The sequence below is a fragment of the Scyliorhinus canicula genome, chromosome 6, assembly GCF_902713615.1.
Source record: "Scyliorhinus canicula chromosome 6, sScyCan1.1, whole genome shotgun sequence".
Taxonomy (NCBI): Eukaryota; Metazoa; Chordata; class Chondrichthyes; order Carcharhiniformes; family Scyliorhinidae; genus Scyliorhinus; species Scyliorhinus canicula.
The window spans coordinates 179,841,314-179,856,782 of NC_052151.1; the positions used below are offsets into that span (position 1 = coordinate 179,841,314).

General features: G+C 49.3%; 1 protein-coding gene across 1 annotated transcript in view; it reads left to right on the top strand.

Moving 5' to 3' along the window:
• nid1a (nidogen 1a) overlaps positions 1-15,469 on the top strand; it is a 169,720-nt gene that overhangs the window by 50,804 nt on the left and 103,447 nt on the right. Inside the window, 2 exon segments of the mRNA XM_038801064.1 lie at positions 3,831-4,031; positions 13,962-14,195. Of these exon segments, the coding sequence (XP_038656992.1) occupies positions 3,831-4,031; positions 13,962-14,195 (435 nt within the window).

Sequence of the window (15,469 nt, forward strand, 5' to 3'; positions counted from 1 at the left end):
AACCAGCTCACGGACATTCAGTTTGGGTTCTGTCAGGGTCACTCAGCCTCATTACTCCCTTAGTTCAAACATGGACAAAAGAGCTGAATGCCAGAGGTGAGGTGAGCTTGACTACCCTTGAGCATTTAACCACGTATGGCGTCAAGGAGCCATAGCAAAACTGGAGTCAATGGGAATTGGGGAAAACTCTCCACTGGTAGGAGTCATACCTGGCACAAAGGAAGATGGTTGTGTTAGTTGGAGGTCAAACATGTCGGCTTCAGGACATCACTGTAGGAGTTACTCAGGGTAGTGTCCTAGGCCACCGATCTTTTGCTGCTTCATCAATTACCTTCCTTCCATTACAAGTGGAAATGGGCCTGTTCACAGATGACTGAATAATGTTTGACACCTTTTGCGAGGATTCATTCTGAAGCAGATCAAGTCCAAATGCAGCAAGAACTGGACAATATCCAGACTTGGGCTGACAAGTAGCAAGTAATATTCATGCCATGCAAGTGCCAGGCAATGACCACCTCCAACAAGATATGATCTAACCATTGCCCTTTCACATTCAATGGCATTACAATCATTAAATCCTCCACTTTCAATATCCCGGGGGGCTATCATTGACCAGAAAAAGAAGCTCGACACTACCCAGGACAAAGCAGCCAGCTTGATTGCTGCACCTTCCACAAACATTCAATCCCTCCACCACCAATGCATGACTCTGGGGAGGCAGTGGCATAGTGGTAGTGTCACTGGACTAGTAATCCAGAGACCCAGGGTAATGATCTGGGGACCTGGGTTCGAATCCCACCATGGCAGGTGATAGAATTTAAACTCAATAAAATATCTGGAATTAAAAGTCTAATAATGACCACAACTTCCATCTAGAAAGACAAGAGCAGCAGATATCTGCAAATGCCACCACCTAGTGGTTCCTCTACAAGTCACTGGACATCCTGACTTGGAAATATATTGGCATTCCTCAACTGTCGCTGGGTCAAAACCCAGGGAAATACAACCCTAACAGCACAGTGGGTGTACCTACACCTTGGCTACTACAGCGATTCAAGAAAGCAACTCACCACCACCTTCTGAAGTGCAACTAAGGCTGGGCAATAAATGTTGGCCTAGCCAGCGATAACTACATCCTGTAAATGAACAATGAAGAAAAAGTTGATACACACACGTTTTGCTACGTTTACAGATTACTTTGATCAAAAGTCCCGCGTGATCCTGTGTCAAGTTTTTCCCAGAAAAGTTAAATTCTGGTGCAGACAACAAACTACTTGAGCTTTCTCTTTACAATAATGAAACCAGGGATTACTGGAATGATACCATAAATGTCTTGCCACTCGAGAAAAGTAGCTCCCCTGGGGAGGATAAGAGTTGGACAGCCAGATGGAAAAGCTTGCTTGCGAACCGTCACCGAGAGATTAATTTTCCAACCTTGTATCAGCTCCTTTAAACATGAGGCACCGACAGGAAGCTGAGGACTAAAGAAAATTTATCAACCACTGTCCTAATCTTCTGTTCCCCAGAGCTGACTTTTTCAGCATTTTCGTCCTTCGGCCAAATTTTGGATTATTCATATGAAATATTTAGATCTGTTTAGCATCCGAGTTTAATAATGAGATTCCCATTGTACTTCGTCCACTATAATCTCTCAGTCTGAGTGTTGACTGAGCAAACCGAATAGTGGTGTCGCTGCTGTATTCATTATGTCCTTTAGAATGTGGAAAGGTTGCTAAAATAGGAACTGAAGGATGCCATTCACCCCCTCCTTTGGGGTCTGCTATTCAATGAGATCCTATCCTATCTCCATTTACTCGCCTTGGCTCAATATGTCTTGATAGCGTTGTTAAGCAAAACTTGTATCTTAACTTGTTTCCCCATCTTGGTTTCGTAACTCCTATTGATCGATTTCAGCATTGAAACTTTCAGTTGACCTCGGTCTCACCAGCTAGTTTCTTTTTGGAGGGATGGGTGGGGTGGGTGGAGTTGCGGGGAGGACAGAGCTCTAGATTTCCACCACTTTTTGAGTAAAAGGGTCATTTCTGCCATTGCTCCTGAGCGACCTAACTTCAATTTTAATATTTATGCCCCTTGTTTTGGACTCCCCACCAGAGGAAATACCTATCTACCCCACCTTAATTACCAAATGCCTTCAAAGATTGAATTGTGTGCTGTGAGCTAAACTTGATTTCTATATTTCAGGACATTTATAAAGAAGTACATAAAAACAGGCTATTTGGCCTAGTTGATCCATGCGGATATTTATGCTCCACACCAGCCTTCCCCTATCACTATTAATCTAAACCTATCCTCATAAACTTAAGTACCATTCTTTCTCATCTTATCTAGCTTTATCCTTAAATGCATTTAATGCTGTTTGCCTCAACCACTTCAGGTGGTAGTGAGGTCCACATTCTTATCCTTCTCTGGGGCATAGAAGTTTCTCCTGAATCCCTATTGGATTCATTAATGATTATCATATATTCATGTCCCATGGTTTTGAGCTACCCACCAGTGGAAGCATCTCTATCTGCTCTAAATCTCGAAAGGAGACCAATTGCCTGGACATTTTCCCAAATTCACTCCACCTTCAAATGTCGAAGATGGTAGTTGGGGTAATTGATCTTTTCCGAAGCCCAATAATTAAGGTTATACTATTTTACTAATACATTCAGGTCTTCAGGCCAGATTCATAATTTATCATGGGGAATTTTGCAGATTATTACAACCATCCATTCCAGCTCTTGGCAGTGTGTTCTAACCGTTGCCATGTTTGTTAAACACCATTCAATAATTCTAGATTTTCATGTGCCATGCTACCTGGAAAAATCTTCTGTGAATTTTGAGAATTATTTCATTCTTCTGAGAAAGCACTGTGCTGCAGTCTCTTGGACACAGGGCTGAGAGCAGACTGAAGAGGCTCGGTCAGATTACAGGAAATGCCCCTTTATTACATTAGAGATTCCAAGTGTTCAGAGTTTGGTCTTATGATTACATTTGTGAAATCCTTGTGGAAATCCTGTTGGCGGGGCCAAAATATAACATTTGCACAAATTGTAAGTTGCTATAACCATTTGGGAACTTTTAACATCTGTCTTCATCCATATGGTTACCATATTAATTGAGTCCAGACCCCTCTCAGGGACTTGCACAATAGTGATCTTCTGTCATGGTAAGTCTGTAATGCACGTGTTAAGATTCTACATTAACCACCCACGTGTTCTCAGTTCTGCACCGCCCCGCATAAGAAATTCTAGTTCTTGTGATCAAATTCCCCTGTGACCACAACCCCTCCTCATCTCTGTAACCACCAGCCTGACAAGCCCCCCCCCCCCCCCCTCCCCCCGCCCTTTTCCTCTGTAGCCTCCTCCAGCCCTATAGCACTGAGAGATCTTTATTCCTGCCATTCTGGACTTTTGTGAATACCTGATTTCTTTTGTGTGTGTGTGTGTGTCTCTCTCTCTCTCTCTCTCTCTCTCTCTCTCTCTCTCTCTCTCTCTCTCTCTCTCTCTCTCTCTCTCTCTCTCTCTCTCTCTCACTCTCTCTCTCTTTTAAGATCTCTCCCCCCCCCCCCTTTTTAAAATCCACGTCATTGACCAAAGTTAGTCAAATGTGTTGACTAACACAAAAAGTCCTGGTACTTCTTCATGCAAGTACCGTGTCAAACAGTTGACTAACTGCAGCCCTGTGAAGTGCAATATTTAATATTTTACAATATTAAAGGTGCTGCATACAGTAACCAATTTTTTTCTGTGTTGTTTCATGTAGTCAAACTTTGTGCTTATGGAGATTAGTTGTGACTGGATGGTCTTGGTGTTTTTTCCCATCAGGTGGTGAATTCGATCGCCGAGCGGAGGTTACCTTTTCACCAGGTAATGAAAAACTTACCATCAATCAGCACTTCAGTGGCATTGATGAACACAATCACCTCACCATCACCACCTCTCTGGAAGGACGAGTCCCTGAAATCCCACAGGAGTCAACTGTACATATAGAGCCGTACAACGAGCTGTACCACTACTCTAGCTCCGGTGAGCATGGCAGAGGAACATTCTTAATCATTTTTTAGTTTGGAGCAATGTTGATACCTTGACAGTGGCCACTTCAATGTTTAAGGCCATTGGAAATCATCCAACAGGTGGAAGCAAAAACACATTGTGCACAAACCGTTGATCAACTCGAGTTCCGCAAGAGTCACTTCTGAAATAAGAACCCAACCTTTTCACCGCCAATTATTTGTCAGCTGGAGAAATGGTACAGAAGGTTTCCCCTTTCACTTCTGTGGAGTTGGTGAGTGCAGGAGTACTTCTCCAAGCATCACTCCCTGTTCTCAGTCCCTCCCACAATTATCTCTGATACCCTGCCTTCCAGTACTTGTTGGCAAGGTTCTAATTCATGTATCTGGGAGTGCAGGGGGCTCGGGACTGGGCGCGGCTCCGTAAATTAAACTTCACGGGTTTGGTGGGCAGGGTTAAGAAGGATTTGCGAAGGGCAGCACGGTGGCACAGTGGTTAGCATTGCTGCCTATGGCGCTGAGGACCCGGGTTCGAATCCCGGCTCTGGGTCGCTGTCCGTGTGGAGTTTGCACATTCCCCCTGTGTCTGCGTGGGTTTCACCCCCACAACCCAAAGATGTGCAGGGTAGGTGGATTGGCCACGCTAAATTGCCCCTTAATTGGAAAAATAATTGGGTACTCTAAATTTATTTTTTTTTAAAAAGGATTTGCTGAGGTGGGTTAGCCTTCCCCCATCATTGGCAGGCCAGGTGCAGCCGGTTAAGATGACTGTTTTGCCGTGGTTTTTATTCTTGTTTCAGTCCCTGCCGGTCTTGTTGCTGATATAGTTTTTTATGGGGGTGGAAAGGCTGAGTTTGTCGTTGGTTGGGCAGGCAAGGTAGCAAGGATTAGGAAGAAGATGCTCCAGAGGGGGTGACATTTGGGGGACTTGGCCCTTCTGAATTTGTTAACTATTGCTGGTGACAAATGCTGAGAAGGTGCGAGCTGGAGTAGGGAGACGGAGGTTTTGTGGGCGAAGGTGGAGCCAAGTTTTTGTAAGGGGTGGGGGTTGCAGGCGTTGATAGCGGCTCTGTTTCTGTCGCCATGGGGAGGTTTCGCAGAGTCCGGTAGTAGTGGCCACGCTGAAAATCCGGAGGCAGGTTCGGCTGCACTTTAAGTGGAGATGGGGGTCGAAGTTGATACTAATTCGGGGAACCATGGGTTTGGGCCTGGGAGGAGAGGGAGGTGGTGGAAATAATGGATTTGTTCTCTGAAGGACAGGTTGCGAGTCTGGAGGAGTTGGGGGTGAAGTTTGGGTGCTGCCGGGGGGGGGGGGTTGGGAAATGTGGCACTGCTCTCTTCGTTACTGGGGGGTGTTGGCAATTATTTGGCCGGGGGGGGGGGGGGGGGGGGGGGGGGGGAAGGGGGGAAAGAGTATATAGCCTCAGCGATTTTCTGTCAGGAATTTGGAGGAGGATAAGGTGTCTCTGGAGTGGGGATGGTGCTGCGGAGGGTGAATGGCTCGATCTCATTTGTGAGGCTAGGCTTGATACAGCTAAAGGTAGTGCACAGAAGCAAACCTGGCGAAGTAGAGGATGAGCCAGTTTGAGGGAGTGGAGGATACTTGTGAGCGGTGTAGGAGGGGCCCGGCCAATCACATACATGTGTTCTGGTCCTGGCCGAAGTTGGGGACGTTTTGGGGTTCATTTTTCAGCACCATGTCGGCAATTTTACATGTGGACTTAGATCCCAGTCCCCTGGGGGCATATTCGAGGCGTCGGACGTGCCAGAGTTGTAGACGGGAGTGGGGGCAGATGTTTCCATCTTCACCCCGTTGGTTGCTCGCAGGCGGGTCCTATTGGGGTGGAGGTCAGCTTCTTCACCCGGTGCCTCAGTATGGCTGGGGATCTAATGCAATTCTTGTATTTGGAAAAGGTGAAACTTTCTGAGGGGGGTGAGGGAGGTATTCCACAAGGGCTGGGGTTTGTTTGCATTGTATTTTGGAGAGCTGGTTGCCGCCAACTGGTGGGGGGGGGGGGGGGTGGTGGTTGGGGTTAATGGGGTGGGGGGAGGTGGTTGGGGTTAGTGGGGTGGGGGGGGGGGTACCTGGAGTTTTGTTATTTTGGGTTGGTTATATTTTGTAAATGTTATGTGTTTTATATGTTTTAATTGTTAAAATGTTAAATTTTGAAAATTTTAATGAAAATATTTTTCAAAAATAATGTTGTAAACAGGATAAAAATATCTACAAGTTAAACATTGTCTAAATGAGTAAGATCCTGTTTGATTTACATTGGGTGTGGGAAAATGGTGTGCTCTGTGCATGGGCGTCATAATAGCAACATTACTTCCGTGGATATCAACTTGAAAAGGAGAAACTTTCAGGGCTTTGGGGAAAATGCAGGAAGTGGGACCCATTCAATGGCTCTTTCATAGTCAGCACAGTCAACAGACTAGTTTCCTTCTGTGCTCAATGAGGACTAACAAACATTGATTGCTTTTTAAACAATGATTATAGTCCAGAAAATATATGTTCCTGTAGCATTCCTGGGCACTTATATTTTTCACCTTGGTTTGCTTCATAATGCCTTTTCAATTGTGGGTGATGTGGTGGCACAATGGTTAGCACTGCTGCCTCAAGGCGCCGACGACCCGGGTTCGATCCCAGCCCCGGGTCACTGACCGTGTGGAGTTTGCACATTCTCCCAGTGTCTGCGTGGGTTTCACCCCCACAACCCAAAGATGTGCAGGTTAGGTGGATTGCCCCTTAATTGGGGAAAAAAGAATTGAGTACTCTAAATCTATTTTTTTTAAAATAAATTCTTTCATCATAGCTCTCCTGCCATCACCCTGGAGAATAGCCTAACTCCAATTTTATGGTTATGCTCCTTTTGTTCTGGATTCCGCCCACCACAGTAAAGAATCACTCTCTATCTGCTCTATCAACTCCTTTTTAAAAAAATGTTTTATTCTCCATTTTCACATTTCCCCCCCAAAATTCACCCCCCACCCCCAAATAGTAAACAGTAACATATACAAAGTCAATCCCCTTAACAATAACAACGATCCCATCCTCCCACCACCCCAAACAACAGCACAATTGCTTCACAGCTCCAGGGTCCCAGGTTAGATTCCGGCTTGGGTCACTGTCTGTGCGGAGTCTGCACGTCCTCCCCGTGTGTGCGTGGGTTTCCTCCGGGTGCTCCGGTTTCCTCCCACAGTCCAAAGATGTGCGGGTTAGGTGGATTGGCCAGGCTAAATTGCCCTTAGTGTCCTAAAAAAATAATGTTAATGGGGGTTGTTGGGTTACTGGTATAGGGTGGATACGTGGGCTTGAGTAGGGTGATCATTGCTCGGCACAACATTGAGGGCCGAAGGGCCTGTTCTGTGCTGTACTGTTCTAATTCTAATTCTAATATGTATCCAATGAAACAAACCCTCCCAAGGTGGAAACAAAAACAAAAGAGAAAAAGAGAAAGGAGTCCGGTACCTCCCAATGTCACCAGTGTCCACTCCTCCTCCCCTGCCCCGCCCCGCCCATGGTCACCCTAGAATCCCCCCACCCCCCATACTCAACGCCATCCAACCTCTGAAAAAGTACCGTATGTGATACTCAAGAGTTGTAAACCCTCCCCTCCCCTCCAACTCCTCCCGCCCACTGCCTCTTGTAAAACTCCTCCCCCCAACTTCGGTTCCTTCCCCCCAACATTGCACCCCGACTAGACCACTCGGAATCTGTTCTGCCAGGCTCCGATGGCCGCAGCCCCACCCCCCACCTCACTCCTGTTCACTGACCGGTTTAAACCGGCAAGCCCGGAGGCCCCCACCCGGGTCCCTTTCAACTCCTTTTAATCATCTTAAATGCAGTCTTCTTATGACTGAGGATACTCGGTGCACTATGTCCTGTGTCTCTGATGAGACCCACTCTTGCTGCGGGGCGCACTGAGAATTGACCTTTCTGGAGGGGTGGAATTTCTTGGAGTTTTCTTTCTTCTTTCAAGTCTAAAAAAAAAAGCTAAGTCTTTAACGGCCTCTGACATTTCCTGACCTAACAGTATGTCAATACGGCCTCAGAGCCTCATGCGTAACTTTTTGTATTAGGAAAAAGTTGAGCCAAATTGTTGGGTTGATTTTGTATTAAATCCTGAGGAAATTGAAAGAGTTTCCCCCAGTGACGTTGTGACCGGTCTCTTAGCGTAATACTCCTGCAACATTAATATTGTGTTTGTTTTCCCCATTAGCTCAGCGAAGTATGTCACCGGGTAGCTGAGCAATACAGACTCAGGTTCGCTCTCCCTCTCCAGCTGATCTCGGCTGAGGTGATCGATAGGAGTGCTACACCTTTTTTTAAAAAGGAAAAGTAATTCTGGGAATGTGGACATTGCTGACGAGGCCTGTCTGTATTGTGCATTTCTATTTCTTGGGAAGGTGGTGGTGAATCACCACCTTGAACCACTGATTTGTGTGGTGTAGGTACACCCGTAGTGTGATTAGGGAAGGTTTTCCAGGATCTTGACCCAGCGATACTGATTGAGCGGCGATATATTTCCAACTCGGGATGGTTGTGTGACGTGGAGGTGAATTTGCAGGTGGCATTCCCATGTACCTGCTGACCCTGTCATAGGCGGTTGCAGTTGTGTGGTGGTATGATTAGCATAGCTGCCTGCCATTGGTGTAGAACACCGGCTTACCATTGGCCCTGGTCGCTCATGTGCCTCTCGACCGGTTGGTTGAGACCAGTCATGTGACAGCTCCCCGATTGGTCGAGAGGCTGAGTTAACCCCGCCTCAAGGGCGGGGTATAAATACCCAGTACTCCCGCCGGTTGTCCTTCTACTGTATTCGACCGCAGGGCTAATATCTAGCTGATTAAAGCCATACTTTTGTCCAGCAACTCGTCTCGCGTTCAGTTGATGGTACATCAACTTAATCAGTTAGAAATTTGAAGATGGAGCTCCGGATCAAGCCCGAATGCCTCCGCATCAGCCCGCAAACTCAGAACGCATCGGAAATCTTCAAGCATTGGCTGGCGTGTTTCGATGGCTAACTGGCGTCCACAAGCAGCCCCCCCCACCATGGCACAGAAGCTTCATATTCTCCATTCCAGCGTGGGCATGGTGGCCTACGCAATGATAGGGGAAGAAAAAGAGTATGACGCGGCCATTGATAAGCTGAAAGGACAGTTTCTTAAGCCGGTAAACCGTGTGTTCGCCCAACATCTGCTGGCTACCAGACAACAGTTCCCCGGTGAGTCCTTAGACGATTTTTACCGGGCCCTCGCTGTCCTGGGGAGGAATTGCGCCTGCCTCCAAGTTTCAGCCACTGAGCACATGGAACTTTTGATCAGAGATGCTTCCGTGGCTGGGATGCAGTCTGCCGCTATCCGCCAGCGGATGCTGGAAAAAGACGACCTCGGCTTAACTGAGGCACGGACTCTCTCCACCTCCCTGGAGGTCGGCGATTTAAACACCCGCGCCTATGTCCCCAGCCGCGCTGCAGCACCCTGGGCCTCCTGGCACGCTTCCCCGCCGCTCCCGGCCCCCCTCAGGACGCCCCGACAAGTCCGTGGGGCCCCGCTGCTATTTCTGTGGGTTCGCCAAACACCCTCGCCCGCGCTGCCCGGCCCGCTCTGCCCCGCTCCGCCCTTTGTAAGAACCGTGGGAAGAAGGGCCATTTTTCGTCGGTCTGCCAGGCCAAATCGGTCGCTGCTGTGCCGCGCAGCGACCGGGGATCTCCTCCTCCGGGCCCTGCCAGCGCACTGCGCCAATCCCTTCCCCCCCCCCCGCCCCCGGGCCCCTGCGCCCGGCCTGCGTGCCTCTCTGCCCCCGCTCTCAGCCGCTCCGATCAGCCCGCCGGCACTGCTAACCCCGCCCCCAGCAACCACGAGGATCCCGCGGGCGCCACCATCTTGGGCCCCGGATGCCACGTGCGGGTCCTGGGCGCCGCCATCTTGGGGCCCTGACTCCACGTGCGGATCCTGGGCACCGCCATCCTGGACTGGCACACAAGGTCCTGCCAGCACCTACTCGGCCGACGACGACTACGACGATGGATCTTCTCCACGGCCATTCAGCTCGACCAGTCACGTCCACGCACGCTCGCCAAGACGACGACGCTAATCCACCTCAACGGGCACGAGACAGGCTGCCTGCTGGACTCCGGGAGCACGGAAAGCTTCGTACACCCTGACACGGTAAGACGCTGCGCGCTCCCTGTCCACCCTGTAAAACACAAAATCGGGTTAGCCTCAGGTTCGCACTCCGTCCGCATCACCGGGTGCTGCATCGCGGACCTCACGGTCCAAGGGAAGGTTTTTAAAAATTATAAACTCCTTGTCCTCCCCGACCTTTGCGCACCGGCACTCCTAGGACTGGACTTACAGTGCAAACTGCAGAGCTTGACCTTCCAATTCGGCGGCCCTATACCCCCCCCCCCCCTCATTATCTGCAGCCTCGCGTCCCTCAAAGTAGACCCCCCCTCCTTGTTTGCTAATCTCACCCCCGATTGCAAACCCGTCGCGACCCGGAGCAGACGGTACAGCACCCAGGACCGGACCTTCATCAGGTCCGAGGTCCAGAGGTTGCTGAAGGAAGGGGTCATCGAGGCCAGCAACAGTCCCTGGCGAGCCCAAGTGCTGGTGGTCTGGACTGGGGAGAAAAACCGGATGGTCATCAACTACGGCCAGACCATCAACCGGTTTACGCAACTGGACGCGTATCCTCTCCCCCGTACTTCCGCCATGGTAAACGAGATTGCGAAATACAAAGTCTTCTCCACTGTGGACCTCAAGTCCGCTTATCACCAGCTCCCCATCCGTGCGAGTGACCGCAAGTACACCGCGTTCGAGGCTGATGGCGCCTCTACCACTTCCTCAGGGTTCCATTCGGTGTCACAAATGGGGTCTCGGTCTTCCAACGGGAGATGGACCGAATGGTCGACAAGTACGGATTACGGGCTACCTTCCCGTACCTCGATAATGTCACCATCTGCGGCCATGACCAGCAGGACCATGACACCAACCTCCGGAAATTCCTCTAAACCGCAAAACCCCTTAACCTAACTTACAATAAGGATAAGTGCATGTTTAGCACCGGCAATCTAGCCATCCTCGGCTACGTAGTGCGTAACGGAGTGATAGGCCCCAAACGCATGCGCCCCCTGATGGAACTCCCTCTTCCCAATACCCCCAAATCCCTTAAACGCTGCCTGGGGTTCTTCGCTTACTACGCCCAATGGGTTCCCAATTACGCCGACAAGGCCCGTCCCCTCATTCAGTCCACGACCTTCCCGCTGTCGTCAGAGGCCTGCCAGGCTTTTAGCCGCATCAAAGCGGACATCGCAAAGGCCACGATGCGTGCCATCGACGAGTCCCTCCCCTTCCAGGTCGAGAGCGACGCATCAGAAGTAGCTCTGGCGGCCACCCTGAACCAAGCTGGCAGACCCATGACCTTCTTCTCCAGAACCCTCCAGGCTTCCAAACTCCGCCACGCCTCAGTGGAAAAGGAAGCCCAGGCCATAGTCGAAGCTGTGCGACATTGGAGGCACTATTTGGCCGGCAGGAAGTTTACCCTCCTCACAGACCAACGGTCAGTGGCCTTCATGTTCGATAATGCACAGAGGGGCAAGATTAAGAACGACAAGATCTTACGGTGGCGGATTGAGTTGTCCACGTACAACTACGATATCTTGTATCGTCCTGGGAAGCTCAATGAGCCTCTTGATGCCCTGCCAGCGCGCAGATAGACCGCCTCTGCTCCCTCCACGTGGACCTCTGCCATCCAAGGGTGACCCGTTTCTATCATTTCATAAAGACCCGCAACCTGCCCTTAGGAAGTCAGGACAGTAACCCTTGACTGCCACATCTGCGCAGAGTGCAAACCGCACTTCTACCGCCCCGAGCGTGCGCATCTGATCAAAGCATCCCGCCCCTTCGAACGTCTTAGCATTGACTTTAAGGGGTCCCTTCCCTCTAGCAACAGCAACATTTACTTCCTGACGGTAATCGATGAATACTCCCGCTTCCCCTTCGCCATTCCCTGCCCCGACATGACCACATCGACCGTCATTAAGGCCCTCCTCTCCATCTTCTCCCTGTTCGGCTACCCCACGTACATACATAGCGATCGGGGGTCCTCCTTTATGAGCGACGAGCTGCGTCAATTCCTGCTCAGCAGGGGCATTGCCTCTAGCAGGATGACCAGCTATAACCCTTAGGGTAACGGACAGGTCGAGCGGGAGAATGGTACCATCTGGAAGACCATACTACTGGCCCTCCGGTCCAGAGATCTCCCTATTTCCCGATGGCAAGAGGTTATCCCCGATGCCCTACAGTCTATCCGCTCCGTCCTCTGTACCACAACAAATCAGACACCTCATGAACGCCTTCTTGTTTTCCCCAGGAAGTCGTCCTCCGGATCCCCCCTCCCGACGTGGCTGGCCGCCCCCGGACCCATCTTGCTCCGGAAGCATGTGCGGGTGCACAAATCCGACCCGTTGGTGGAACAAGTCCAGTTACTCCACGCTAACCCGCAGTATGTATAGGTGGAGTACCCCGACGGTCGGCAGGACACGGTCTCCCTCCGGGACCTGGCACCCGCCGGCGTGCGCGCCCCCCCCCCCCCCCCCTTCACCACAGACACAACCACCCCTCCCCCATCCATGGCGTCTCCACCACTAGCCCGGGTTACGGAGACAGTTCAAGGACCATCGCTCCCGGAGTCCAGGACATCAGCTGAACCACCACCATCGGCTGAACCAACGTCACCAACTCCACTGCGGCGGTCTACAAGGACGTCACGGGCAACGAAAAGGCTGATCGAGTCCATTTAACTTTCAACACCACCATGGACCTTGTATGGACACTATGTACTGTTGTTAAATGTCTGGGCCAGTGGGAAGCCAAGGATACATTTTTTTTTCCTTCTCTCCTTACTACTCACACCACCAGTTCTTCCCCCCCCCGGATTGGTCGAGAGACTGAGTTAACTCCGCATCCAGGGCGGGGTATAAATACCCAGTACTCCCGGCGGTCGTCCTTATACTGTAATCGACCGCAGGGCTAACATCTAGCTGATTAAAGTCATACTTTTGTCCAGCAAATCGTCTCGCGTTCAATTGATAGTACATCAAGTTGCAAGTTTTGAGGTGCTGTCAAAGAGGCCTTGATAGTTGTTGCCTTGAGTCTTGTGTAGACAGTACACATTGCAGACATGGCGCACCAGTGATGGTGGGATTAAATATTTGAGTTGGTGGGTGGGGCGTTAATCAAATGGGCTGCTTTATCTGGATGGTGACAGATTTTTTGGGGTGAAATTGAAAAGCATTCTATTATACCCAAACCATGGATTTGGAAGGGGAGAAAGTTGTACAGGAGCTTGGTCCTGATAGTGTTGGATGAGAGTTCTTCATGAGCAAACTTAGAAGTAGGTGCACCACTTTATCTCTTCATGCAGCTTTTGCCCTTATTAGCCATGGCTCCGAGGGTAGTAATCTAACTTCTGAGTTCAAGCCTCACTCCAGAGAATTGAGCACGAAGTCCAGGCTGACGCGCCCAGTGCAGTCCTGGAGAAATGGTGCACTGTCGCTGATACCTTTCAGATGAAATGTTCAACTGAGGCCTCATCTGGCTCCTCAGGAGGATGTAAATATTAGAATGGCAGGGGAGTTTCTCCATTGGCCAATAGTTATGCCTCAAACAAAATGAATGGGTTTGGGTCATTTGTTCCCATTGTTTGTGGGATTGTGGGATCTTGCTGTGTGCAGATTGATGTCCGTTTTATACTTGGGGTGGGGTGGGGGAGGAGAAGAAGTGGTGGGAAGCAGCATTTCATTGGCTGTAAAACACTTTGGATCATCCTGAAGTTGTGAAAGGCATGATAGAAATTCAAGTTCTTCTTTATATTTACTTAGCAAAGTACTTCATTCCTGAACGCTGAGAATGACCGGCTTTATTTTTCTTCTTCCGTCAGCAATCATGTCCTCTTCAAACATACAGTACACGGTAGAATTTCCTGGTGGAACCTCAAGGGGCTATTCCTTCCAGTTGAAGCAGACCATCAGCTTTCAGGGATGTATCCATGACGACGATGCACGACTGGTACCCACAACTCAGCAGCTATCCGTGGATCGCACCTTCGTCCTGTATGATACAAATGAGCAGATCCTCAGATATGCAATGAGCAACAAGATTGGACCAGTTCAAGGTATTTGTCTGTAATCTTTACCCAAAAGAATTACAATTTTGAAAGCAGTCACATAAGAGGGACACATGATGACCAGGGCTGTTAGCCAGTTGTTGGGTTTATGATGGAACATTTGCCTTCGAGAGGTTGAGTGAGGTGAGATTATTTTCTGGGTTTACAAAAGTGGGATTGAGTATTTTCACTTAATAGATGCTTTATAAATGTCTTGTGATCTTGATTGTCTGCTCTATTAGAGACATCCAAGAAAAATGGTTATCAGCCTGGTGAATAGAATTTACTGCACAGAAACAAGCCAATCAGCTCGGCTTATAGAGCCTCCTTCCTCTTGACCTATTAAACATGTTAAACAATTGGCTGAACTTGAGGTGGATAAGTCCCAAGACTCTGCTGACGTACACCCTAAGCTATTGAGCCATCTTTGGTGGTCCTGACTTCCCCATTCCTCTTTTTTAATAAATTGTTTTATTGGGTTTTTGAAAAAAGTATATTTGCCGTTATGTACACAGTAATATATATATATATATATATATATATATATATATATATATATAAAATATATTACGCTCCCGTCCAACCGCAACAACTCTACACTTGGCAAAATTATTTACACACATAAGTAGGCATCTGTTTGTGGGGGGAGGGCGGAGACTGGGGGGCGGGGTAGATATATTTGGGTGCCAGAGAGACCATTCCGGAGGGCAATTCTCGAATGGGTCTGGTGCTGGTGTTGCCCCTTGCTTCTCCCGGACAGATTTCACTGCCGCTGTCGTCTCGTGCTCACTACAGCTTCAGCCGACCCTCCCGTCTTCCGTCTGTATTCTCCTTTTTCTCTGTTCCTGTGGATGCCAAGTTTGTTAACGTGACTTCCCCATTCCTGAAGGCAACGATTTGCTTGGGATGTGTGCATTAGGCACCAGTTGCTCTCCAAGAAAGTTTGGGCCCTATTTTCCAATCTTTCATTACCAGTAGAACCAGATGTGATGTGATGATAGCAGATTTAAAGGGGAGAGAGAGAGAGAGAGAGAGACAACACCTAAAAAGAGAGTTAACAGTATCGGCTTAACACGAGGACCAGGAGGGAAGTGGGAATAGGGTGAAGGGAACAGCAGATGGGCCTCATGGGCAAGATGAGCTGAGAAAGGGCATGAACAGAGATTAGAGAAGCACAAAAGAGATGAGTTCAGGGCAATTTGAGAGGTAGGCAAGTGAAGGGAGGATCACGCCAGAAGCAGCGGAGTTGAGTGATTGATCTTGAAGACCGAGCTCCCTGCACC